The following is a 27,730-nucleotide window of genomic DNA, read 5'->3' as shown; positions in this document are numbered from 1 at the left end:
GAGCCCACTCATGGTGAACAGTTAGTTAGGTCTGCTAGCTAACTAATAGGTCAGAGGCTGAAAACCAGCAGCAATTCTGCAGGAGAGAGATCCAGCAATCTACTGTGACCGTCTGTTGTGAGGTGCTATCTGTCGAGTTGGTTCTGACTCATAGTGACCCTAAGTACAACAGAACAAAACACTGTCTGGTCCTGAGCCAACCTTGTAATTGTTCTAATTGAGCTCATTGCTGCTGCCACTAAGTCAATCCATCTCATTGGGGTCTTCCTCTTGTTCGCTGACCCTCCACTTTTCCAAGAATGATGTCCTTCTCCAGGCACTGATCCTTCCTAATAACATGTACAAACTATGAGAGACAAATTTTCACCATCCTGGCTTCTAAGGAACATTCTGGCTGTACTTCTTCCAACACAGTCGTGTTTGGTCTTCTGACAGTCCATGGTACTTTTAATATTCTCCTCCAACACCATAACGCAACTACATCTATTCTTCTATGGTCTTCTTTATTCACTGTCCAACTTTCACACGCATATGAGGTGATTGAAAAATACCATGAGTCAGGTGTACCTTAGTCCTTAACAGGATGCATTTGCTCTTTAAGACTTTAAAGAGGTCTTTTGCAGCATGTTTGCCTGATGCAATAGGTTGTTTGATTTCTTCACTGCTGCTTCCATGAACCTAGGACACTGTGGCATTAGATGACTCTGAGTTGAATATTGATCGAATTGATGGCACACAAGAGCAGCAAGAAATAAATTTAAATAAGTACTTCTCCCTAAATCCCACGTGCTACAGAGTCGGGGGGTCCTGGAGTGGCTGGAGGATCAGCACTGGACTGCTAACCACAAGGCTGGTGATTCAAACCCACCAGGCACTCCTCAGAAATCCTATACAGGACCGCTGTGAGTTGGAACCAACTCGATGGCACTTAACAACAACAACAGTGTGGCAGTGGGATATGGTAGCATTAAGCTTGGGCCTAGTCCCTCACGGGTGGCCTGGATTGAGGCTACGAGCTCAGCCCAAAGGCTCCAGAACAGTAAGGGATAGGCCTCCCACCCTCTACCTCTCCGGCCTGCTAAGCCTCCATGTGGAAAATTCTGAGGCCTTCCTTTGGGGATGTTTTGGGTTGTGGGGAACTATTTTTGCCACCTTCTGCTACCTCCAAACCCAGTTATTTTTTAGTGTGTTCTTGACAATGAACAATAAAGTGGGAGAAAAGACCCTTCAGTTATTTCTCAGTTACAAGAGCCACTTGAAGACACCAAAGCCTTCAGGTCTTCATTTGGGTTTGAGTGCACCCTGAGAACTTGTGTCCCGGGACTGCCTTGTCCTGGTGGCGACTGCAGGTGATAAGTGGGAGGGGACTAATAAAAGGGATGTCATGATGTCAGAGAAAGAAGAAGGTGGGCATCAGTCTGGGCTTTCCACCATTAGGAAAGGTACTCGACCTCCTTGTACCTCAGTCTCCTCATCTGTACAAGGGAGACGGTACCTGTTCACAGGACGGCTGTAGACAAGATAATTTGTCAGGCTTGCATACTTGCCCGCTTCGCCCATACCACTCCAGAGACGGTAGCACACCAAGACCCAGTGAAAGGACACAGACTCTGCCCACACCTACTCGGTTCCAGTCTTGTCTCTACCACACACAAGTGGATGGACCTAAGTCTCTCCTCCCCGCCCCCCAAAACTCAGGGCCATCAAGTCAATTCCAACTCATAGTGACTCTGTAAGGCAGGGTAGAGTTTTTGAAACTGCAACTCTATGGGAGCAGAGAGCCTCGTCCTTCTCCTGTGAAGTCGCTGGTAGGTTTGAACCTCCAACCTTGCAGTTAGCAGACCAGCGCTTTACCCACAATGCCACCAGGGCTCCTGATGAACCTCAATCCTGTGCTTCCACTGCCTCACCAGTACAGCAGAGCCAGGAAGGGTACCTCTCTCAAGAGCTAATGCGGATAAGCACTGGACTGCAAGGGTCCGCAGTTCAAACCCACCAGTTACTCTTTGGAAACCCTGTGCAGGATTACTGTGAGTTGGAACCAACTCCACAGGACTTAACAATAACAGAGTTGATAGAGGAAATTAGCAAAGTTGCCCCGTACAAGGTCAACAAACAGAAGTCGGTTGGGTTCCTATACACCAGCAATGAGAAATCTCAAAGGGAAATCAGGCAAACAATTCCACTAAAAAAAAATAAAACACTTAGGAATCATTCTGGCCAGCCATTTACACAACAAAAACCATAAGACAACTTAATATGGAAAGGCAGAAAGAAAACACAACACACACACACCCACCCAGGTGAGTCTGACTCATAGCAAGCAGCCATTTGCAAGACTGCCAATCTTCATGGGATCAAAAAGCCTTATCTGTCTCTAAGGAGCGGCTGGTGGATTTGAACTGCTGACCTTGAGTTTTAGCATTCCAATGTAAGAAGTCCATAATAGCTAAAACAATGTTGGGCAAGACCTAAGTAAGGCTCACACTTCCTGACTTGGCATTAGCTTGCTGGGGGTTAATGGGCTGGAACGCAAGGTGTCTTTGAATCATAAGGTTGGTGGTTCAAGCTCACCAGCTGCTCCTTGGAAACCCTACACAGGGTCAGCAATGAGTTGACAGCCCTTAACAACAACAACAACTATATTAGCCATTGTGTGATGCCAACAATGATTTCACTCAAATGTGAAAATCTTTGGTGTTCGCAAACATCAGCTTCCAGCTGTTTGTTTGAAAAAAACTTTTTGTGTGAATTGAATGAAGATTCAACAGTTTCAATATCATCAGTTTCACATCCAACAAACCAGAGACTTCACTTCATTACCATGACTGCAATCCGCTCCACACACCAACAATTAACAGCACTGACCTCCATTCACTTTAACATTGCGCTCCTCCCAGTATCTACTGATACCTTTATCTTTCCTCTGTATATTGCCCGCCCTATCACGCGTGTTAACATGTGTCTTCCCTCCCCTTGAAACCATCGTAGACTGTTTCTTTTATCGAGAAAACCTTTCCTTAACTTTCTACAACACTGATCTCATACAGTATTTGTCCTTTTGTGATTGGCTAATACAACTCAGCATCATGTCTTCCAGATTCATCCATGTTGTGAGGTGTTTCACAGAATCATCATTGTCCTTCAACGTTTTGAGTATGCCATTGTATGCATGTACTAAAGTTTAACCCTTCTTCTCTTGATGGGCATTCAAGCTGTCTCCATCTTATCGATGTGTCTCTTATAGACAACATCCTATTCTCTTGCCTAGTCTACTCTGTCTCTTGACTGGTACATTCAGTGTAATTATTGATAGGTACTAATTAATTGATGTCATTTTGCTGTACATTTTTTTGTGGGGGTGCTGGTTTCTTTGTTCCACATAATTTTCTGTGCTGAGTTGATTTTGGGTTATAGATTTTCTTTTCATTTGTCATGTTAGTTTACTAAATCAGATTTTCCTCTTTTTATGTTTTTGATATGCAAGTGTATTAATTTTCTTTGAGGATACCTCTCCCCCTATTTAAAGTAGTCAGTTTTATCTTGAAATCTACCTGACCCTCTTGGTAGACGTATCTCCACAGAGCATCATCACCCCCACCCCCCACCCCCCTGTGTATGTGACTGTTTCCATATGCATTCTCCTCTTTATAATCTCCATCCATTCCTCTCAGCACTCAACTAGTGTAATATCACCTCATTTATCTTAACTGCTCCTTAAGTTTGGATGGCCAAACTTCATCTCTCATACTTCAGACATATTGTCAGGAGGGACCAGTCACTGGAGAAGGATATCATGTTTGGTAAGGTGGAGGGTCAGAGAAAAAGAGGAAGACCCCCAACGAGATGGATTGGCCAAGTGGCAGCATCAATGGATTCTAGCATGGCAACAGGAGTGAGGTTGGCTCAGGATCGGATATTGTTTTGTTCTGCTGTGCATAAGGTCGCTATGAGTCGGTACCAACTCAATGGCACCTAACAACAACAACAAAAACATGTTAACTGAGAACAAAAGTAAAACGATTTCTAAGCAAGTTCCATTCACAGGTACCAGGGTTGTTGTGTATCACAGACTTAATGCTGATTCCTAGTGACCCTGTAGGGTTTCCTAAACTAACCTTTACAGTCTGGGTGTGGTGCTGTAGGATAAGCACTGGACTTCTAGCCACGGGGTCAGCGGTTCAACCCCACCAGCTGCTCCTCATAAACCCTATGCAGTGGAACCAACACGACAGCATTTAACAACAATCTTCATAGAAGCAAACCGCCAGGACATTTCTTCAGCAGAGTGGTTGGTGGGTTTGAACTGCTGACTCTTCAGTGAGAGGCTGAGCACTTAACCACTGCTGCACTAGGGCCGTTGTACAGGAGTTAGGACTTGAAGTATCTTTCGGAGGAAAAATTCAATCCGTATAAATGTGCATTCCAAAGAGAGCAAAACAACTGGGATATGTTTGGCATATATTACACATATTACTGGAAAACAACTTCCCAGACATGAAATATTTGTGTTGTGCTAAAGGAGACCTGGGGTGGCGCTGTGGAACAAGCCACAAGGTCAGCAGTTCAAAGCCATCAGCCACTCCTTGGAAACCCAACACGGGATCGGTCAGAGTCAGAATAGACTCAACAGCACTGAACACATCACACACACAAAGTGCTCTCATTCGAACCAAAACAGAACCTGGAGGAGGAAAGCCTGCGGTTCAGGGTCTCGCAGGGTCCCGGGGATGCTGGGATGCTGTGTTGTAGGAGTTCACTGATACAGTTTCGTTTTAGGGTTAAATTCCTTGCTTTAGAATCACTCCCTGCAGAACGCTTTAGCAACAGTATGTATAATCCTACTAATGACTCGGCAAAGTGATTCGATCCTACTAATCACCCTCAAGATTAAGAACTAGGTGACTGAGGGATAACTAATTTGTCTGTTACCCCACCACTAATAAAAGACAAAGTGGTAGCGGGGTTGTTACTTGTTGTCTGTGGATTCCAACTTTTGATGGCCCCTCGTGTGCAGAGGAGAATTGTTCCATAGGGTTTTCAAGGCTGTGAAGCATATCAGCAGGACTGTTTATAGGATACCCCTAGCAGAGATTGAGCCATCAGTCTTTCAGTCAGAAGTCCAGTGCTTACTTGCTGGGTCACCCAGTGTAGCCAGCCATCTTAGAGGCAAAACATCTTTGCAGTGTTTTAATCCACTGGGTTTTTTGCTCAAGCCTTTGTTAAACATCCCCACTTACTCAACATGACATTGATGTCTCAATAAAATGAAAATATGTAATTTTACAATCCTCGGATGTATTTCTCAAATATTTAAAGGTGATGGGGAGCTGAGGCTTTTTTTTCTGGGGATTTTTCAAACTGTCCTGAAAATGGCAGAAACATTTCGGATGAAGTTCCAGAGACCTACAGAAGTAACTTTGGGGTTCTCCCCAGTGTACGTGCCTCCCTGGGCTGGGTCTTCAATCTAGCCAGCTGTTTTCACTAAGAATAGGTTTATCAAACGTGTAATCGTGGTAAAGTCATGGTAACAGGAACAAGGTTACCCTGACACCCCACAGAAAGGCCAACACTGCAATGTCGGCACTCAGAGGGCAGGGGGCGCAGAGACTTGGGTACAGGAACGGGCGCCTCTGCAGATTTTTCTCCTGGGGAGGCGGAGCTATACCTTCCTCCTGTTGTTACCACATCATTCCCAATCTGAAAGAAGAACAGATGGAATTGAATTGTGGACAAGACAAACTAAATACGCTGTGTATTGTTGTTATAATTGTGTGGCGACCAAGCCTATTCCTTCTACCTACTTGTAGTCCTGGTGTGGCACTGTAGGCTAACCACTGGACTGAGAACCAAAAGGTCGGTGGTTCAAACCCGCTAGCCATTCCTCAGAAGCCTTATAAAGAGGCGCTAAGAGTCTGAACAACTCCAAAGTCCTTAACAAAAGCAACAAAGTGGAGCCATGGCTCCTAGGAAAATTCTAAGCCACAGTTGCATTGATTTGCAAAAGACCTGGGAGGCAGAGTTCCTTTCATCTTCTCTCTTCACCCTGGGGACTGACAAGCAGCTCTGCCAGGTGGGGAAGTGGTTTCCCCCCTTTGCTGGGCAGCCTGGGGTGGACCTACAAACAGTGGACGTGGCTGGTCCTGCTGTTGGGCCACCTTGCCAAGAGTCTCATCTCTCTCTACGCAGTTTCTCAAGGCTTCTCTGGTCACCACCTAGTGAGGATGGAATGGAACCTTCGAGATGTATGTGGTGGGGGTATGGCTGAGCAGGTGGAGTAGAAAAACAGGAGGATACACAGGTGTTTCACTCAAGTCCTGACATTCAGGGGCTAAGCTTTGAAGACACAGTGACAGATCCACGCCCGGTCCTTTTCCTCACCTCCCACCCTCCCCTCTCACTGTTAGATCCGCTCAGAACAGAATGAACAGAAGTTTCTCTGTTTGGCTCCGGGATCAGTGAACACCAGGGAACATCTGACCCACACCTGCATGCAGGGCACTTACCTGGGCTGTTCAGTTGATGCTCACTGGAGTGGAGTTCTGAGAACAAAGTCTAGTGAATCGGCAGCGTAGAGGCGAGCCCTAACTTGTCACCCACCTGTGGGGACGGGCAGGGCTGCACACCCTTGGTGCCTGCTGGGTCCAGTAAGAGGTGCCATCCTTCACTTGTAGTTGCCTGCGTAAATTGTCTGGCCACATCATTGTGTAATCTGCCTCTCCCAGTGGATGCAAGGGCATTTCATGAGTCTGTCTTAATAGCCGTCTCTAGACCACAGGCCTGGGGGTCCTATTGCCCCCATCCCCAACCCTGTCACCCAGACTCAGACTACAAGCCCCGGCAAAGAGGGGCAAGAAGAGACAAAGCTAGATGGCAAACAGACACACATCGAGCCCACGGTTGGGTTTGGTTTTTTTTCCTGATGACATATCTTAAGCTCCCTTGAGCCCCTTACCAAACACATAGATTAGCGTCTTGTTTCAATGTTCTATTTACTTTTAGAAGGAAGCAGGGTGTGCTTGAAGCTACTTCATGATATCACTTTTTCTCTCTTCCTGCAATGAACTTTGATATGCTGCTTCCTAGGGCACATAGAGTCTGAGCCTGCCGAACCAATTCAAACATAACTGTTGTTGTTAAGTGCTGTTAAGTCAGTTCCAAGTCATAGCAACCCTGTACAGGATTTCTGAGGAGTGGCTGGTGAGTTTGAACTGCCCACCTTGTGGTTAGCAGTCCAATGCTTACCTTGCAATGGCATACCAGGACTCCTGATTAAACCTGGGTTTTTCAATAGTAAAAGGTTGTTGTTGTTGTTGTTAGGTGCCGTGGAATCGGTATCAACTCATAGTGACCTTATGCACAGCAGAACGAAACACTGCCCAATCCTGGGCCAACCTCACAATGGTTGCCACACTTGAGCCCGTTGATGCTGCCACTTTGCCAATCCATCTCTCTGGGGTCTTCCTCTTTTTCTCTGACCCTCCACCTTACCAAACATGATATCCTTCTCCAGTGACTGGTCCCTCCTGACAATATATCCGTCTTCCATTTCTGAGGCTTTGGAGTCTTGCTGAGAGACTCTCAGTAGAACACTCTCCTTCCCACCTGCTTTGAGGCTAAATAAAAAGCAAAATGTCTCATACATTTGGGTCCTGGTGGTGAGGTGGAGTAACAGAACGAAGCTTATGTTTATCCTCCTACTGGACACGGAGACTGCAGACCAGGGAAGGTAGAGATCGAGGTATCACAGATCGAGAACGCCCAGAGAGAGGAAGCAGAAAGCCAGGCCTCCTAGTTCTTTCCAACAACACTCCTCCCTCCAACCCCGGGTCCCACTGTGGCATCTACTCAGGTCCTCGGTGCCACTGACTTCATCCCAACACCAGACTGTCACTGCAGGAGGAAGGGGTGAGGCCGCTGAGCCTCTGCTCTGAGCAGGTCGGTCCTGGAGTTCATTCAAGCAACTGCCCACTACGCGGTGAGCTCACAGAACACAGAACCATAGCTTTTCCGCTGCCTCAGTGCCCCTACGTCCCCCAGTGTTTGGAGGAAGAGTTCATGAGTAAGAACTAAACATGGAGGAAAAAAGGAAAGAAAATAACCAGGAAGCCATGTCCATTCCATTGTCCAAGTGTGATGACCAAAAGGACCCAACCAGTGACCATGGAGTCGACTTCAACTCAGGCTGACTCCGTGTCAGCACAGACTCGAGCTCCATGGAGTTGCTGTGGATCACCAGGACTTTCTTCCAGCGCACCTCGGTGCCAATTCAAACCTCTTTCTATTAGCAGCCAAGCATCTCGCCATTCTGCAGCATCCAAGGACTCCGGTAGCAGAGACCAGGCAAAGGGGCCCTAGACGAGGGCTAGGATGAACTGCGTGAGCAGGCCGAGAGAGGCCCGATGGCACCCCGAGGTTTCACTTACTGAGGAGGAAATTTCCGATGACATGGAGTCGGAGTGTAAAGGGCACACAGCCCTCACCTTGCTAACAAGCTCACTGGGCTCTCAGCGCCCGAATCCCTGCCCAGCTGTATTAGGAGCAGCATGACCAAGTGCAGCACACTGGTCTCAGCACTCCCTCAGAAGACACTGGGTCCACACCACGCCGGCAACAGAACGTTCGGGTTCTATTTAAAGAGCACACATCAGTATTTCTCATGCACCAGGATTTAATTTCCTGTTCAACTTGAGCAACATGCCAGACTCCGAGAGAGACTTTAGACCGATGTGCAGACTTCCAGCCAAGCTAGTTCTCAGGCAGCCTCTGCTACCTCACGAGGTCCCCACGCTCTTTGATGAGTGTTATTGTTGATGCTCAGTGTTGTCAAGTTGATTGACTCATAGGGACCCCATTTGATGTAAAAGAAATGCCCCACAGGGTTTTATAGGCAGTTGTGGCACTGTAGGATACGTGCTGGACTGCTAACCCAAGGTCGGCAGTTCAAACCTATATCAGCTGCTCCTCAGAAACCCGCTACAGAATCTCTGTGTGTTGGAATCTACCCCAGCACTTAACAACAGTGTTTATGAGAGCAGATCACCAAGTCTGTCTTCCACAGAGCCACTGGCTGGGTAGGTCCAAACATCTAGCCTTCCAGTAAGGAGTGCTAACAGAGCTTCACGTTTATGAGTAGAGTTTTCTGCATGTTTTCAAAACTGTAAGTCTTCCAAAGTTTCTAACCCTGCTCTCTGGAGACCCTGCTCTCTCTCCTGGAAGAACATATGTGAATAATTCCTCACCCAGAGAGCTGAGTCTAAGAGCCTCCTAGATTTCCCCAAATGAGGCGGGTAGGCAGCTTTAGAAATGTTCACAGAACAGGCATTTACATTTCTCCACAGAATGTTCTTTTACAGAAAGTGTCCCTGGTACAGCTGTTTGTTTCTCCAGTAAGCACTGTGGATGGTAGCATGCCTCCATGCCCTTGCTCGCCTGGGAGGGGCTTCAGAGGATGGAAATGCAGTGACATCAGGGAGGGCGGTTCTCTCTCTCTTTTTTTTTTTTTAAAGTTTTTAATTGTGAATTGAGTGATAGTTTACATGGGAGAACATAGATTTTACACTCATCATTTCATTGCAATGATTACAATCCCCTCCGTGCATCACCATTCAATAGTATTTGCTTCTATTCCGTTTTATTATATTTGAGGGGTGCACGGGGGCAATGTACACAAAAACACTCAGGAATATGTAATAATTTAAACCACCAAAAGGCACATTTTGCAAGCCTGCCTCCTGGATGCCAGCTCTCAGTCCCTCTCTTTCCATGAGTCTAGAGTCCTCAGCTGCTCCCTCTCTCCATGTCCTCATCTCTGCCTCCATCTCTGGTGTCGCTGCTTCTCCGGATAAGGTCCCACATTCCTCTTGTGTTCTTCTCCCTTTATGGTCCTGTGGTCCTTTGTTTCTGGACTGTAAGATTAACTACTCCCCCCATTTGAGGGTGGTTCTCTTGTCCTTGGCTCACTAGCTGCTTTTGTGTAATATAAATCCACTTCATAAATTAGAACAGAACTAGAGAAAACGGAGAGAGGGGAAACTCATTTATCAACTGAATTTATTAAAGGCTGGGTTAAAAGAAGGTGAACTGTCACGATGTGGCCTTTTTCATTATATATGTGTGTGTGTGTATTTTTTATTTTGTTATTATTTTTATGTGGAAATAGACAAGGGTTAGGGTTGAACAACATGATGAACATAATTAATGTCAATGAACTCTATATGTGAAAGTTGTTTAAATGTCAAATGCTTCATTTATATATACTTGTAGATAGATATAGATATATATGTATATATATATATATATATATATAGAGAGAGAGAGTCCTGGTGTGGCACTGTGGGTTAATGCGCTGGACTGCAAAGTCAGTTTGAAGTGCAAAGTCAGCAGTTCAAGCTCGCCAGCTGCTCCTTGGAAATCCCATACAGGGTTGCTATGGTTCGAGACTGACTCCTGACTTGACTGTAGTTAACAACAACAACTACATATATTATTTTCTGTCTTCCATTGCACCCATATGTGTCTCCGGTTGGTGGTGTTGCCTTTTCTGTAACCAGCTGTCCCTGAGTCAGTTCTGACGCACGGGGACCTCATGTGAGTCGGAGTCCAAGAGCTCCCTAAGGTTCTAGTGACTGGTTTTTCAGAAGTACATTACCAGGCCTTTCTTCTGAGGTGCCTCTGCATGGACTGGAACTGTCAACATTGCAATTAGCCACCAAGCAGGTTGACCATTTGTATCACCGAGCGACTCCTGTCTTTTCTTCAATAGAGCATTTTTGTTTGTGTATAAAGAAGAATCCGAAAGCAATTTGACAAGGTAGCACTGTAGGATAAGCACTGGACTGCTAACCGCAACGTTCAAATCCAGCAGTTGCTCCTCAGAAACGCTATGTAGCAGGAGTGGGGAACGTCCACACAAGGTCTGCTCCATCAGGCAACTGCAGGTCCAACTGTGACATTGTTAATCTTGTTGTTAAATATCATCCAGTGGGCTCTGACTCGGAGCAGCAGGTGGGTTTGAACTGCTGACCTTGAAGTCGGTAGTTCAGTGCTGATCCTACAGTGCTACACCAGGAGTCTGGCCATCATGCTGTTGTTGTGTTGTTAAATGCTGTCAAGTTAGGGGGAGAGCTAATTAAATGTTTGAGCAAACATAACAGGCTAAGTTATAAGTTGATAATTTTGTATGTCCCACAAATGATGTTATAAATTTTGGCAGAAAAAGGCCCCTGCTATACAGAGTCACTATGAGTCAGAACTCAGTTTATGACCCATAACAATAACAGCTGCTACTTTTTTTTAAAGGCGGGAAGTTTTATGAATCAGTTTTGAGGAGGGCATCCCTGCTCTTAAACAATTTGGCCACGATTACTTTTAGAAGACAGACATCTTGGGGAACAGTCTAGTAGGAAAGACACCAGACTGCCAGCTTCAGACAGTGAGGTTATGAGCAGTGATTATGTTACTTCTTTCTCATATTTTGATGTTTTCCAAATTTTAAATAATGAACATACATTACTTTTATGTTGTTGGTGTTGTTATGTGCTGTGGAGTCGGTTCCGACTCATGGCGACCCTGTACAGGGTTTCCGAGGCTGTAAATCTTTACGGGAGCAGAAAGCCTCATCTTTCTCCCAGCAGAGAGCTGGTAGTTTCAAACTGCCAACCCTGTGGTTCACAGCCCAACTTGTAACCACTATGCTACTTTAATAATTACAATAAAGACTATTCAGCGTCCTACCCTGTTCAGTGCAACTGAGACAGTCAACTGTGACTCTGTCTAACAAGAGCTTGGTGTCTACTGACCCTTGTCCGATTTACAGATGGCACCGACTGTAGCTGAGGTCTAGGAAAGCCCCCCACCAACAGAGCAGTAACCCCTGAGAGATCAGAGCCTTCTAGGGGTTATTAAACACTCGCCACCCTCCTCCTCCGTTCTGTTTCACACCTGACTCTCGAGTCTCCAGCTCACCTGCAGGGACAGAGTGCGCATGTATTCTCTTTGCAGGTGTGGGAGCCACCTCAGGAGTTTCTGCCAACTTCCTCAGTACCTCTGGCAGCAGCACCCTCTCTCCTTTCCAGCATGCCCATAAAGGTAAGGGGATGCAACCACGGAGAAGAAAGGGGTGGCTGGATGAAAGTGGAGAGGAAGAGAGGAAATAATTACTAGGAATGATTATGAAGTTCTTCCCCACCTCCAATCATTTCTCTAATGTGATTTAATTGCATGAGCTGCCCCCAGTTTCTGGAAGTTAATAATTATCTCAGCAGGTAGTGGGATTGATCACTCCATGGGTGTCCTCAGTCCATTAGAATGTGTTCAAAATACAAATACTCTCATGAGGAAGCAGCCGCAGGAACAAGTGAGCGAGGCTCAGACAATCCCCACTGAGGAGGGATACTCCCCCTGGGGCTTTGGTTTGGCAAGACATCAACAGCAGTTTTATTGCTGGCTTTCATATAAACCTCTGACCTTAACACTTTAATATTCATTTCCAATAACTACATTTCATTCTCCCTAATCCTTGATTAAGAGGCTAGCTCCTCAGAATACCCCCAAAGTCTAATACTTCCCTCAGAGCAAGACTGTGAGCTAGACGCTCCTTTCCTTCTCAAACTATTTTGATGGCATCCCGTTATTTAAACGCACTGAAGGCCTGTTTCAGCACCTTTAAAAGCCTGCAGGGCATTTAGCAGGCCAGCCTCCTCATCACCCTGAAACTCGGGCCATTAAGGCAGGAGAACTTTGCTAGGATCTAAGAATCCCATTTCCACCAGGTGCTGGGGGAAATTGCATGCAACAAAAAGAATATTAAAGCATTTATCTCATCCGTATTTGGCATTAGTCCTGTTATAGGTGGTGGTGGTGGATATGTGCGGTGGAGTCGGTTCTGACTCATAGCGACCCTGTACAGGGTTTCCGAGGCTGTAAATCTTTATGGGAGCAGAAAGCCTCATCTTTCTCCCGTAGAACCGCTGGTAGTTTCAAACTGTTGACCTTGCGGTTTGCAGTCGGATTCGTAACCACTATGCTACCAGAGCTCCTTATAGATACTTCCCCCAAATGGTACCATGAAGTCAGTTTTCCTGCAGACCTGCCCCCATGGGCAGCTGCTGAAACGGTGCCTGCTTTGGCCATCTGCTGTGGCCCTGCCTTTCAGAACTAGCTGTAGCCTCTTCCAGAAGATTCCAGAGACACTTCAAGTGCTCTCACACTTTTCTATTTGGGTGATGGGAAACTTGGATCCTGCTTCCTGAGATTTGATTGGTTAGTTCACTGAATTGGAACAAGTTTCAACGCATTTTACACAAAAAGACAAAACTTCATTAGGAGTGGGCAGGCTCCCTTGGCGGGTGACAAACAGATTGAAACAAGGCAGGAGAAATAGGCACATCAGTCTTCGCAAGATCTTTGCCTGAAATTCCGATAGTTCTTAGGTTGACGTTGCAGAAGACACAAGCCAGGTCCAAACCCAAACTCATTCCTCTTGTGCTAGGAGTTGGCTTTTGCATCCTGACTTTCACTTAAAAATACCCAAACTGAGACTGAACTGTCTTCAGGACACGTGTGTGTCTTGAGCGTCTCTAGTACTCTCTGCACACCAGCCACCTTGTCCCAGGTTCCCAGAATGCATCTGAATCATGGCGTTCACGGGCAAGTCTGTATCAGCAACATTTAAGGCAAGCAAGAGGAGGTGACTAGGTAAAACAGACCTGGGAGCTTAAGTGAAATTCAGAAGCAAACCAGTTTAAAACGAGTTTTCAGTCTTAAAATTTTAGGACTCTGTTCTCAAACCAAGTCAGCATTTCAGATTCCAAGCATCCTGACCATGGCCTGCAGGGGCCCGTGGTCTTCCTGAAATGAGGGCATTAGCTGGTTGGGGCCAGGGACCCATTGCCTAGAGAACCTATTGGGGCTCATGGCCTGCTCTCCTGACTCCAGCAGAGCTCTCCGGTCAAGGACACCTAGCCACGGCCCTCATCATCGCCATGTCCACCATCTTCATCATGGCCATAGCCATCGTCCTCATCATCATGTTCTACATCATGAAGACAAAGCCTTCTACCCCAGGTGATGTCCCCTTCTCCCGGACCCCTGGGCCCACCCATACCGCCTCCCTCTTGGGAAACTCCACCAGCTTGTCCAGTTGGGAAGTTTGTCTACTGACACTTTTCCTGTTCTTCCAGCAGCCTGCTGTACCAGTCACTCAGTGAAGAGCGTGGAAGCCCCTGTGAGCAAGGAAGAGGAGAAAAAGGAGACCCAAGGTCTGCAAACACTGCCTTGTACCCTTTCTTCTACGATAGGTTATGTTATTGTTGTGTGCCATTGGGTGGTTCCAAAGTACGTGGTTTCTGAGGAGCGGTCGGTGGGTTTGCACCACAGAAGACTCCAGAGGTGTCACATAGTCCTCTCAGCACTGTTCCTGGTAACATGACCACCTCTTGGCTTCTGCTTTGGTGTTATTCAATACAAAGGCTGCAGGCAGAGGTGTTAGTACACCCATATCTGACCTAGTCCTCAGTGTGTAATTAAAAGAATGGTGTCATTTGAGGGGGGTTAGCCATCAGACAATTCTATGAAAGAGGAAACAGGCTGGGAGAGGGTTTAGAGGCGCCAAACCAATATCACCTCATTCTCTACCCCCAAATCTTCCCCCCGCCCGCGCTCCAGACAACGTAGTGATTTTCTCTGAGAAGGACGAGTTCGAGAAACTGACAGCAACTCCACCAAAGACCACCAAGAGGTAAGGTCAAGCCAGCAGCAGCTCCTCACCTGATGATGGCAGTCCTGCCTCCGCCCTGCTGAAGACCGGGAGAGGGTCATCCTCAGTGTCCTGGGCATGGAGGGGCTGGGGGTGGGCGAGTCTGCTTACTGAACTACACAGCCACTAGTGTGCTGGGATTGTGCTGGAAAAGGACATGTGAACCAGGTGACGACAGCAGTTAATGGACCGTCCATGGAGAGTTGATTTGTCAACCAGCAGGCTGCCATTAGAAGCCAGTGGCTAGCACCTGCCCACTCCTCCAGGTCAGGGCCCACCTTCCTTTCTCAGGGTGCCATATACCCTCAGCCCTCCTCCTTAGGATCCTCTTCTCTGTGCAGTTCCCAAAGCTCTCCACATCGCCTGTTCTTCTCTCAGCTGTGAGAAAGCCCAAGGCATCTGCAGTCTAAGTTTCTGCTGCTGCCGCCATACACTATCCTAATGCTGAGGGTGCGGGTCACTATCCAGCGGCCATAGGGTGAAGAGGGTGTCTCACACAGTCAGTGCACAGCGTGTGCAGACCCTGTGTGAGTGTGTAGCTGCGTCGTCACACCGCAGCCCTGGGTCTGCACTGTTATTACTCCCATTTAGAGAAGAGGAAACCAAGCTTAAAAGTTAAGTCACTGAAGTCACAGGCTGGGGTCCAAACCCAGGTAATCTGTCTCCAGGGCTGCATTCAACCGGTTCCTCACAAACTACTGCGAACACTTGGCACTTCTTCAGGAAGAAGTTTTACATATGGTTTTTGGGGAAAGGGAGTAATCACCCCCCAAATAAATTTGGGGTGGAGAGAATTTATATTGCTCCTCCCCCTTTGATGTTTATTAACAAACCCTGGAGGCACAGTGGCTTAAGCATTAGGCTGCTGACCACAAGGTTGACAGTTCAAATTCAGCAGCTGCTCTGCAGGAGGAAAAGGAGTTGGTTCCCACAAAGATTGACAGTCTCAGAAACCCTATGGATCTTATAGGATCGCCATGGGTCAAAACCAACTCAGAGGCAATGGTGGGAGAGTTTGGGTGTTCACTTAGAGTTGACTCTGGTTAGGTTCTGAAAAATGGCCCCTGATACCTGTTCTGAGGAAGGCGGTGTACGTACGTAGACCTCCGCCGCAGGCCGGAGTGCCTGTGGCCGTTCCAGGTTGTTACTCTCAGGACACCATCTCCCCACACTGTTCCCTCTGTCGAGAGGGGCACAAAGGCCAGTCACTGCCCAGGGTCACTGCACTGGTGACGGGAAGAGCAGAGATGTAAGGCCTCCTCTCTTGCCCCCTGGCTCGATTGTGTGTGAGCTTCTGCAAAGCCACTTACACTGATGACTACCGGCGATTCCAGATGGTTCTGTAGACAGAACACAATCGCACCACCTCATCTGAAAAAGTCCAGCATCTTATACCAGTCCTGACACCAGGGCAACTGCAAACTTAAATCATGACATCTGCCCCCAAAACGCAGGTTGTGTGTGTGAAATTAGTGAGTCTTTTAGCCACAGGTCCGTTCAAGAGCATTCTGAGAGAGCATTTCTCAAAACCTCTGGGAATTTGCTGTCCAAGCAACTTTGTGCCCCTCCGGTGAGCATGGACCAAGGTGGAAACCGTTCCTGGGCTGAGCTGATGCATTTGGGTCCTAACTACTGACTCACTGGAAATGAGCTTGACCATCCAGCCTCCCATACACCCAGAATCCCACTGTGTCAACTTCTGTCTCTCTCTTCCTCTGACCTTTCCTATTCCAGCAGGCACATCTGTGGGTTGAGTTCCACATAAGGATTGAGGAGAATTTGCTGTTGTTTGGTGTCATTGAGTTGATTCATAGCAACCCCATGTGACAGAGTAGGACGTCCCCTAGAGATAGCAGATAGTTAGGTCTTTTCTCCAGAAGAGAGGACACTAGATTTAAACCGTTGACCTTTCGGTTAGCAAATGAGCTCTTAACCAATGTACCACTAACTAGGACTCCTTGAGGAAAAACTGGGGAACCCTTAATTGGAAAAAAAAAATAGTTACCACACTACCTCTAACCAGAAATGAAAACTTGAAAATTGTACTTTACCCAACAACCCAACAACCCAACACTGAGTTGCCACCCCCTCATGCTTGCCCTTGGATCTTGGGAGAAAGGACCTGTCTAGGAGATGTCCATCTCTGTGCTCTGATGGCTTTACCATTTGCCTCTTTCATAGGCAGACATTGGACTCCCCTCGAGGCTCTGAGATCCCATTAGGAAGTGGGTTTTGCCAGGGGGATATCCATTATTTCTCTGTTCTTTTTGTCAGCCTGTCTTTAGAGTTGTATTTGAGCAGGGGCGTTATTACTATAAGCCAATGACAAGCAACTATAACCTTTAAAAAAACAGGATTTGTTTTTAAAGATTCTATTTGCCTTACCATAGGAAGCAAGCAGGATGCTTATGAAAAGAAGAGTGTTTTAATATTTGTGATGATTTTAATGAGCTGTGGGAAGCTTTTCCTTATTTTGATTGTAGTTGTTGTTGAGAGTTTAAGGTCCAGCCCAGATCTGGTAAGCTTAGACACCTTGCTGTCTTGCTAATTACTGTCGACCTTGGCAGGCAGTGAGCTTAGAGACTGAGCCCAACTGGGCTGCCCACTCCGCTTTTCTGCGGGATTCCCTGGAGCCCTGCCGCTGGGTCCCCGTTCCCACCAATCACGCCTTTCAGCCAGGAAAGAGGGCTTTCCACACTCAACACTCGGACCCCTAGGGCCCTCAGTTCCATTCACCTTTGTTTTCCATGATTTCTGAGAGCTTGCATAGATTCTGTTCCATCCACAGAAACATGAAGACACAAAGCTCAGCTTGGGGCTTTTTTGGATTCATTATAGAAATCTGTTTTCTTAGAAAAAAAAAAAAAAACCAAAAAACCCACTGCCACCAAGTCTGTTTCAACTCCTTGGCAGACCTGTACTGTGTTTCAGATTATAATCCTCTTTTTCCTGAGCAGCAGCAAGTGGTGGGCTTGAACCACATCCCAATGCCTAGTCCATAGTACCAGCAGGGTTCTACAGCATGCACAAGAAACACTGAACAGCCATCCTGTGTCAGGCTTTGAAGAGGGATGGAGAGATGACGAGAGACAGCCCCCAGCCCCATTGGCAGGCCTAAACCCACACTCTCCTCTAAGCTCCCACCACAGCCACTGGGACTTGTTTCAGTACCACGCATGTAGCACCACCCTGTATCTGGGAAAGAGCAGGGATGTGTCTTTTTCATCTCGTGTCCCCAGCAAAAGTCTGATGAACAGGAGACTGTGTCTGTGTCCCTCTTAGCTACATCTCGTCCATGAAGGAAATCATGGTCAAGATGGAGAGCTCTCTAGGGCCACCACGCAAGTAGGCACCACCCTGTATTTGGGAAAGAGCAGGGATATGTCTTTTTCATCTCGTGTCCCCAGCAAAAGTCTGATGAACAGGAGACTGTGTCTGTTTCCCTCTTAGCTACATCTCATCCATGAAGGAAATCATGGTCAAGATGGAGAGCTCTCTAGGGCCGCTGTCTCCCAGACACCATTAACGCCGTTCCTCTCTCTCCAGTGAGAACGACGCATCGTCCGAGAACGAGCAGTTGCTGAGCAGGAGTATGGACAGTGATGAAGAGCCGGCCAGTGACAAGCAAGGCTCCCCCGAGCTGTGCTTATTGTCACTAGTCCACCTGACGAGGGACAAGTCCTCTGCCCCCAACAGATCCACCGGGGTGAGGCTGGCACGCACATGCCTTTCTCCTGCTACCCGTCACAATTTACCGAGGCAGCAAAAGAACTGCTGCATCTCCAGGAGACATCTGTCTGATTTATGGCCCAAAGACAAGACAGCTCTTATTTAATAAGCTCTTCTGTGAGACAAGACGTTTCTCCAACAAGTCTGTGACAGGTTTAAAGCCAAATCTTTTTAAAAAAAAAAAAATAAGGAAATTCTAATTTTCACTATTAAAAGTTTTATTGGAGAAAATAAGAAATTATAATAAACAAAGAGAAGAAAGTTACAATCACTGGGAATGCCACAGGATAGGAAGAACCTTTGTAAATATATTGGCATATATCCAGACAATTTTCTAAACACCCATCTGTATTTGTGTTTTGTATATGTCATTTGTCGAATGTATTATATATGGGAGAAAGCCTCATCTGTCTCCTACAGAACCGCTGGTAATGATAATATACGGAGCCCTGGTGTGGTACTGTGGGATAAGCACTGTGCTGTTCACTGCAAGGTTGGTGGTTCAAACCCACCAGACACTTCTTGGAAAACCCTCTACAGGGTCGCTATGAATCAAAACCGACTCAACAGCACTCGAGAACAAGAACTGCGTGCATGCTTTATACATTTACATTGCTATTAAGTGCCACTCAGTTGGTTCCGACCCATAGCGACCCTGTATAGGGTTTCCAAGGAGCAGCCGGTGAGCTTGGCATAGTGGTTACGAATCGGGCTGCTAATCTCATGGTCAGCAGTTCGAAACTACCAGCTGTTCTATGGGAGAAAGATGAGGCTTTCTGCTCCTGTAAAGATTTACAGCCTCGGAAACCCTGTACAGGGTCGCTATGAGTTGGAACCAACTCCACAGCACATACATTTGTAGATAGATATAGATATGTGTGTATGCCTTTTAATATAAAAATAGGATCCCATATAACATGGCCCACACTGCTGTCTTACCTCAGGTAGGCAGTTGTAAGTGTCGGGGCATGGGTACTGTAGATGCAGATTAACAAAGCCCTTTTCCAGGCTATGTCTGGCTAACTGTGTAGCTGTTGCTTGGTAACCTAATGAAAGTTGCAGGTCAACTATGTTGCTAGGCAACATTGCTCATGGTGAAAACGTCCCCTGATTGGTAGACTGCATCTGGTCTGGATCCTGTTGAGAATGCCAATGTTTTGGGCGTCCCTGAAAACAGTGACTGCCACTTGCAGGGACCTTGGAGGCCCAGGAAGACGTTGTGAGATCTGGGATCCTGAGGTGTATGGGACTTCTGTGCCTGCCCAGCATGGCCTCACCCTCTCATAACTGGGGAGAGAGCTCCCACACGTCTATCTATCGTCTATTCGGGCTGGAGTCTCTGCAAGGGCTCGCTGCTGCCCTGTTCACAAACGGAACTCCCAACAGACATAGAAATAGCCTGCTGTGGTCTCTGGTTGTCCGGAGAGTCTCACTACACAACTGAGCCCAAGGAGACCCCCTAGTGGGCACTGACAGTTGTTATTAGCTAACTGGTAGCGCAGTGGTTTCAAGTTGGGTTGCTAACCTCAAGGACAGCAGTTCAAAACTACCAGCCATTCTGTGGGAGAAAGATGAGGCTTTCTGCTCCCATAAAGATTTATAACTTCAGAAACCCTATACAGGGTCGCTATGAGTCAAAACAGACTCCATGGCACATAACCACCACCACCACCAAGTCAAACAAAAGGCTTCCCCTTGTGAATTGTGGGTGAGGTTTCCCTACCAGAACTTGGTCTATTTCCGGTTCAACTTCCAAGACATCAAGGAAAGATACCTACTAGCCAATACTGAGATGGGTTGTTTGGGTCTTTGTTGTCAATTTTTCTCCATTCAGAAGTTTAACGCTCTTTTAACATTTTTTTCACAGATTCAAAGTCGAAGGAAAAAGATATTGGATGTGTATGCCAATGTGTGTGGAGTAGTAGAAGGTAAGCATGAAAGACCCATTCAGGGAACGCTTACATTAGGTTACTCTCCGATTTTAAGTTACCACCAGAGATATTCTAAAGAACCTTCTCCTCACTATCAGTAGTGAAACGAGAGGTTGACAGAAAAATTCTGATGTTCCCACCACGAGAACTGAGCATAGTCACCCACGGGCTTGCCCTGCAGTTCCTGGCTGCTACGTTCCAGGTGCAAGAAAAGTTGACTTCGGCTGCGAGCTATTGTACCACATTTCCCCAGCATTGCCCATCCCCTCACAGGATAAACAGACCCCAGTGTAGTATCTGCCTCAAGTGACACATGTAGACACAGCTCTCCGGTACCCTAGAGGATGGGATGTGAGTGGAGCCGTGGGCACGTCTAAATGCCCTCTCAGATGCCCAGTTCTACATTGGCATTGTTGTCTTATCTGTAATGGATCAGAGGAGCAGCGGTCTTGCTCCCTTCTCTCTGTGGTGTTATGTGACGTTGAGTTGATTCTGACTCATAGAGACCCTGGAAAGTGTTTCTGAGAGCGGCTGGTGGGTTTGAACTGCTGACTGTGTGCTTGCCAATCCAGTGCTTATCCTGCAGTGCCACACCAGGACTTCCCTTTCCTCTGGCAGTTCATAACATATAAAGGCCTTGAAGAACCTCTCACCTCCGTCCCCGAGACGCCATCATAAGCGAACCATAACGAGCTTGGCTTCATGAGGCCTACAGTTGAGGGACAGGTGGTCACGAGACAGGACTCGAAGTCAGCATTTCAACCTGTCGTCATAATTCACACTGTCCGTTTCTCCCACACTTCTTGCCCTCTACACCGCCTGCTTACTCACCCAGATGATATGATGTTTCCGAGAGCAAGCGTTTGGCCAAGGGCCTCCCAGGCTCCTGCCCTCTATGGAGGGCAGTCTTGCTTTTGTCTGTAACTGTCTTTTGTCTGTAACTGTCTTTCCTGACTGTAACTATATCTCACATGTATTTTCTCGCCTTCATCTCAACTGTGGACCACATTTATTTTATTCAAACAAAAAAACCCCACAACTTTGCAGCCTAAAAGCCTGAAAACTGAGAGGGAAATGCTGAGGCAGCCAGGCAGGGGGGGTAATTTTTTGTAAAGGGTCGGAGGCACCAAGAAGCCCCCACAAGCCCACTCAAGTTGCACTTGTTCAGTGAGCAAGTGGCCAGCTGTGAGGATGCTCACCCCCTTCTCCCAATGAGTCGTCTCTGGGTGTGTCCAGGGTTGATCACATCTGAGGTGGTGGGCAGGAACCCCCATCCACCCTGTGTACGGGGCGTAAGCACATTATCGCTGTGGGCAGATCACGGTCAGAGTTTGCCAGTGAGGCACCACACTCTGAGTGCAGGACAGCACTGGACAGCCTGCCAGTGACCACCGCTCTGTTGACAACAGCCCCACCCTTGTCACTGAGCCTGTTCTAGTCTCCCTGGCACTCATCCGGAGGACTTTCCCGTTTGCAAAGGGCAACAGGCACGAAGCCATTCTTCACACTCACTGTTAACTGAACTCCAGCAAACTGAGCCCTGGGGCCATCTTGCTGGCTGGCTGCTCCAACAGCCAAAAACAACTGCTGACTTCCAGGGACCCAAGAACTCCACTGGACTACCTGTGGAAATGTGGCGTCTCTCCATAGATAAACTTGGCCCTGCGTCAGCCTGCCTGTTCCAGCAGACACCAGAGGCCGTCCGCTGCCCAGTGGACAATTGCATTCCAGAAAGTCCCTCTCTGTTCCCAAGGACAACTTAGCTTTGAAAGCCCATACACCTGGGACAGTGGTTTTCAAGTGAATTGTAGGAATCCCACAGGAGAAACAGAGTTTCTGCAGTAAGACAGGAAGGGTGGGTGGTCTGAAGTCCTGCCCGTCCAGCCCCCAGAGGACCTGTCCTATCGTGCCACGGCCATGAGGACACTCAGGCAAGGATGTTAGATGAGTGGTTCCCAGCCTGGGGTGAACTATAGGGTCACCCAGGGAGTGTCAAAAGCATTTCTGCGTGCCCAATCCATGTCACCTGTCCCAGGAGATGGATTTAATCCTTTCAGGACCAAATTATTGTCGGCATTGATTTTTGTTCTTGCTGAAACCTTGTGTTTTCAGTAAGGGAATGTATTTGGATGAAAACAGAACATTGTCTTGAGGTCATATGGATTTTGACACAGTAATGGGACACATGAGTTCCAAGGGGTCTCTGATGCTGGGGTTAGTGGGATGAGGCTTGTGTTTTTCTGATTTACCTAGTTATACAGGTCCCCGTCAAATTACATTCTAAAAGTGGGGTAACAGCTTCCCACTAAACTCCAGAAGCAGAAATAGAGGTGGTCACTATATGGACCACAGGCCATGAAAAAGCTAGTGGTCTGGAGTGAGTCACAGGAAACAGTATGTGTGTGTGTGTGTGTATATATATTTTTTTAAGTGTCATCAAGTCGGTTCTGACTCATAGCCATCCTGTCTAGGGTTTTCCCAGGAGCAGCGGGTGAGTTTGAACCACCGACCTTATGGATCAAACTGACCTTGCAGTCCAGTGTCACACCAGGACTATATCTATGTAATGATGTAATGAACCTTTATTTTAAGAGAATTATAAATTCACACGCAGTGGTAAGAGATACTCCAGAGAGATCCTGTCAACCCTTTAAGTACCTGAAATACCATCTGTATTTGGCTTTAACAAAAAGAAATTCGTTTTCTTGTAGTTTAGGAGACTAGAAGGCCAAATTCAGGGCTCTGGGGAAAGGTCTTTACATCTTTTCAACCTCCGTAGGCCCAGCCTTCCTTAGAGATCTTCTTGTCTTGGCTTCAGTTTTCCCCTGGGCCGAGGAACTTCACAGAGCAAGGACCCCAGGTCCACAGGCCACACGTCACCCCCTGGCTCTTCTCTCTTGGTGGTAGAGGTCCTCTGACCTCTGCTCACGTCTCCCTCCTTTTATTTCTTGCAAGAAATGGGTGTTTCAGACCCCACCCCAGAGAAATTTCCCTTGCATCATGGTCAGGGCTGGGATGAGTTAGAGTTGTTGTAGCCCACCCATAATCCTCTTACTAGTTTATCAAATCTAATCACATCATGAAGGAACATCCGATAACTGTCACAGCTCATCATTCCATAACTGCCCACCCACTGAGAACCATGGCCCAGTCACACCGACAACGTGTAGTTTAGGGAGACACAATTCATGATGTCTACTTTTACCCCAAACGTAACATCCTATAACTTATGGTACAATGTTACTATCAGGATATTGACATGGACACAGAACATCCTATCACATTGCCACTAACCTGCTCTCCGTTTCTGGCAACCACTAATCGCTTCTCCAGTTCTATAATTTTTGTTATTTCAAGAATGTTGTTTAAATGGAATTGTACAGTAGGTAACCTTTTTCCAGTTAGCATAATTTTCTGGAGCTTCATCCAGGTTTTTCGAGATTAGGAGTAGTCCATAATACAGCTTGTTTAACCATTTATTTGCCTGTCAAAGGACTTTTGAGTTGTTTCCATTTTGTTACTATTTAGAATAAAGCCATGCAAAATATTCATGGACAGCACAAAAACCAGTACAGTTGTTGCTTTTTCTGTTCTAAAGTTTTCATTCAGTTCTTCTTTCTTTGCTGGAGCAAATTTTCCATTTGTGTGAAACATGTTTAATTGTCAGTAGAAGCCTTTTTATGATGCCGCTTTAAGAACTTTCTTGTATAATTCTGACATCACTGTCATCTCAGCATTGTTATCTACTAATTGCCTTTTTTCATTCTGTTTGAAATCTTCCGGGTTCCATGATTTAAAACAAATTTTATCATTTAATTTTATGATTTTCTATTTGTCATCCTTTCTCCTTCTGCCTATGTTCCTATCTATTACTTGGATAAAAATTAAGCCACAATGGTGAGTCAGTTCCCGACCTGAAGGGTGGCCAACGGCTACACTTGGCTCCCTCCAGTCTCTTTCTGATCAGTCAACTGGATCTTTTATTTACAATTTTAAGTTTATTCCACATTTTCTCCCACTCTATCCAGTACCTTCTAATGTGATCCCTATCAGAAAACTTGGTAATAGTAACTGTCGTTGCTGGCAAGTTCCATCGAGTCAGAGCCAACCCAAAGTTCAAAGTCCAGTGTTTATCCTACAGGCCACAGCAGGAGTCTGATTTAAACCTCTGTTTTAGTTAACTTCCTTTGACACCAGTCTGTGGAAGGATGGGTGCCAGGTAGACTAGAAGAAGCCCACATTCCCCAGTCAGCTTCCGCCAACACCTAGGGGTTACTGTGGGGCCAGGCTGGGAGCCTCCGTTCCCATCCACACTCCAGTAGGGCCGGGTCACTGCTGCCGGCCGATGGTGAGGGGACTCAGGCCCTCCATATAGGCTAACTGGCTGGTGGGTTTGAGAGTCTTGGCCTTTCTACAAGGCCCCTCGTTAGAGTTTCATTGGGTTCAAAGTCTATGCTCCCCGACTCAGCCTTTGCTGGTGGGGTTGGGATGAAGTCCTGGTTTTTGCTGTGGGATTTGGCTGAGGTGGACGGTGGATTGTCTAAAACTTTTTTTGGTCTTGTTAGGCGGGCACTCTTCCTGGTAGTCTGGCGGGAGAGCAAGCCTTTGTTGGGCTCTTTGGTGGGTGCTGGTTGATATTTCTGAGGTGCTGGCTCGTTGGCTCCAAGTCTGCAGTACAGGAGGCAAAAGGACACCCAGGGCACTCACCTGTCACCCTTCCTTGGGCCCCAAGCCTTCCTCTCCAGCTTTCAGGACCGTCTAATGTCTGTCTCGTGTCTGTCCTGAGTCTTCAGTGTACTTAGCAGGAGGAATTGGGGGGAAATATATCTCCTCCTAGTGCCGGAATGGACTCCTGGTGTGGCACTATAGGATCAGCACGGACTGCTAACCACAAGGTCGGCAGTTCAAGCCCACCAGCTGCTCCTCGGAAACCTAAACAGGGTCGCTATGAGTCAGAACTGTCTCTACAGCACTCAACAACAGTGATGGAATTCCATTAACATTTCAAATGTTCCTCAAGTGAGGGCTGACAACTGATAGCCCACTAAGTTGGTACCTCGTTGAGTGACCTGCCCCTAGCTTTGGACTGCCATTCAGAACACCCTTCATAAAGATACGTACTGACCTGCTACTCTCCTTTCCTTTCAAACTTCTCCTCTGATCTAAGGGTAGTCTGAATGAAAGGTCTGGGGACTGCTGGAATGGTCCTTAGGGGATTACTGTGTTTAGTTTTGGAGAGAGGGTAGGATTGTGACTGGCAATGTTTTGGGTACTATTAACCTTACGGTATGCATTTGTTGTATGTTTTTTCTGAATCTGTGCTTTACTTTAAAACATAACCTTGTTTTTAACAGTTGTTTAGTAGTGTTGACTATCAGTTGTGATGGACTTCATCAGCACTGGACTGTGAACCACAAGGTTGGCGGTTCAAACCCACTATCTGCTCCTCAGAAGCCCTATATGGGGCCAGCACTTCATGACAACAGTCCTCTGTGAGACTGACCATGGTCTTCCTCCCCTACAGGTCTCAGCCCCACGGAACTGCCCTTTGATTGTCTGGAGAAGACCAGCCGAATGCTCAGCTCCACATACAACTCAGAGAAAGCCGTTGTGAAGACGTGGCGCCACCTTGCCGAGAGCTTTGGGCTCAAGAGGGATGAGATCGGGGGAATGACGGACGGCATGCAGCTATTCGACCGCATCAGCACGGCCGGTTACAGCATCCCCGAGCTGCTGACAAAACTGGTGCAGATAGAACGGTTGGATGCTGTGGAGTCCCTTTGTGCAGACATACTGGAGTGGGCAGGGGTCCTGCCACCTGCCCCCCAGCCACCCGCTACATCCTGAGGGACCCAACGCCAACTGTCCTTCCTTGGGATGAGCCAAGGGACCTAAGTAAAGGCACTGGAGCCATGAGTGGTGAGAACAGACTGTCAGAACCAAGGCTGTTACTGACCGTCACCGGGGATACCCGAGGCTGGCCCACGGAGCAAGAGGAGAGGAGGCCCGACTTCTCATCTAACCAGAGAGAGAGTTCCAGCTGGGTACTCCCTGCTACTGACCTGGACCTCACCAGGCAGAATGAGAGTTACCCAGCCAGCTCTAGGCAGAGCCGAGCAGTTCTCCAATGAACCAGTGTGGGGAACGACCAGGGTGAAGAATCTGGTCTGTACCTTTAAGGAGTTTACAGTCCTGTGGGAAACTTACAACCTGTCTACAAACTTGACTGGGCGAGTGCTCAAGACACCAAAGGAAAGTGTTAGGAGACGGAGAAGGAGTCAGCTTCGCAATGGGGCCATGAAGGAGGCTTTCCTTGTGACGAGGGTAGCGTGGCAAATGGCTACAAAATGTAGACAGCCCACTCCACACATTGTTCCCCGTCCAGTATAAGCCTGTGCCATGAGGGGAACTTTACTTGGCGTTGAGGTCCTTCACAGTTCCTACAGCCCCTTCCCGTCAGTGGGCAAGGTCACCCTATCACCTGCCTATTGTCATAAGTAAGCAGGGGCTTGTCCATCAAGTAGATCTGCATGGTCATCCATTTCATTTATCCTATGAGTCCTAGGTGTGGTCGCTGAGTGAACCCCTTCCCATACATCAAAAGTATTAGATTTGACTTTTGAAGGGCAGCAATGCTCAAGGGCAAAAAAATGGTTAAAATATATTGTGCCAGACTATGTTTTCGCTTTAAGCAAAAGTAAGTGCTTACAACAGGGAAAGAACAACTTCCGAAGGGCTCAGCCACACTTCCTTATCAATTTCTAGAGTATCCAAGACTCCTGGGTACGCCTCACGTTGTGAGCGAGCATTTTTGACTCCAGGTTTTCTACAGCCTGTGGATGGATGGGGCCTCAGCAGTGAAGGAAGGAGCGCTGAGCTTGCGGATCAGAGACGAATGTTCTCAGTGTGCAAGCTTGGGCAATTTCCTCTCCCTTCCTAGAGATCAGTTTCCCTTCTACAGATGAGAGGGTGAGACTGTCTGTGACATTATAATCAGAGAAGTAGAGGTCAGGTGAGCAAAACGGAAGTGGGAAACACGGAGCCATTGCAAAGGATTTGAGGCACTTCGTCGAAGTCGATTGAGTGTGAGCTGCCCAGTGAGATGGGAAGGAAAACAGGAAAGCTTAGATTGGGAGTTCTCACTGTCATTGTGATGATTTGAGAGAAAGTGAATAAGCTGGCGGTGTTCTTGGTAGATTCTTTGATTTTACCAGGAACTGCCAAGAGCTCAGGAGTCACAGCGGTGCTCACACCAGCAGGTTCACTGGTGGGCTATTCCAGCCACAGGTTTGACTGAAGCTGTTACTAAATT

General features: G+C 47.2%; 1 protein-coding gene across 1 annotated transcript in view; it reads left to right on the top strand.

Annotated features, from left to right (window-relative positions):
- The window catches only part of EDAR (ectodysplasin A receptor), a 44,106-nt gene extending 17,841 nt beyond the window's left edge, over positions 1-26,265 (top strand). Inside the window, exons 5-11 of the mRNA XM_006873038.1 lie at positions 12,004-12,090; positions 13,942-14,067; positions 14,187-14,261; positions 14,668-14,740; positions 18,305-18,464; positions 20,355-20,415; positions 25,943-26,265. Coding sequence (XP_006873100.1) covers positions 12,004-12,090; positions 13,942-14,067; positions 14,187-14,261; positions 14,668-14,740; positions 18,305-18,464; positions 20,355-20,415; positions 25,943-26,265 — 905 coding nt within the window. The remainder of the gene's footprint in view (positions 1-12,003; positions 12,091-13,941; positions 14,068-14,186; positions 14,262-14,667; positions 14,741-18,304; positions 18,465-20,354; positions 20,416-25,942) is intronic.
- The last annotated feature ends 1,465 nt before the right edge of the window (positions 26,266-27,730 follow it).

This window comes from Chrysochloris asiatica, unplaced genomic scaffold, assembly GCF_000296735.1.
Source record: "Chrysochloris asiatica unplaced genomic scaffold, ChrAsi1.0 scaffold00220, whole genome shotgun sequence".
In the NCBI taxonomy this organism is placed as follows: domain Eukaryota; kingdom Metazoa; phylum Chordata; class Mammalia; order Afrosoricida; family Chrysochloridae; genus Chrysochloris; species Chrysochloris asiatica.
This window is presented reverse-complemented; position numbering and strand designations above follow the sequence as displayed.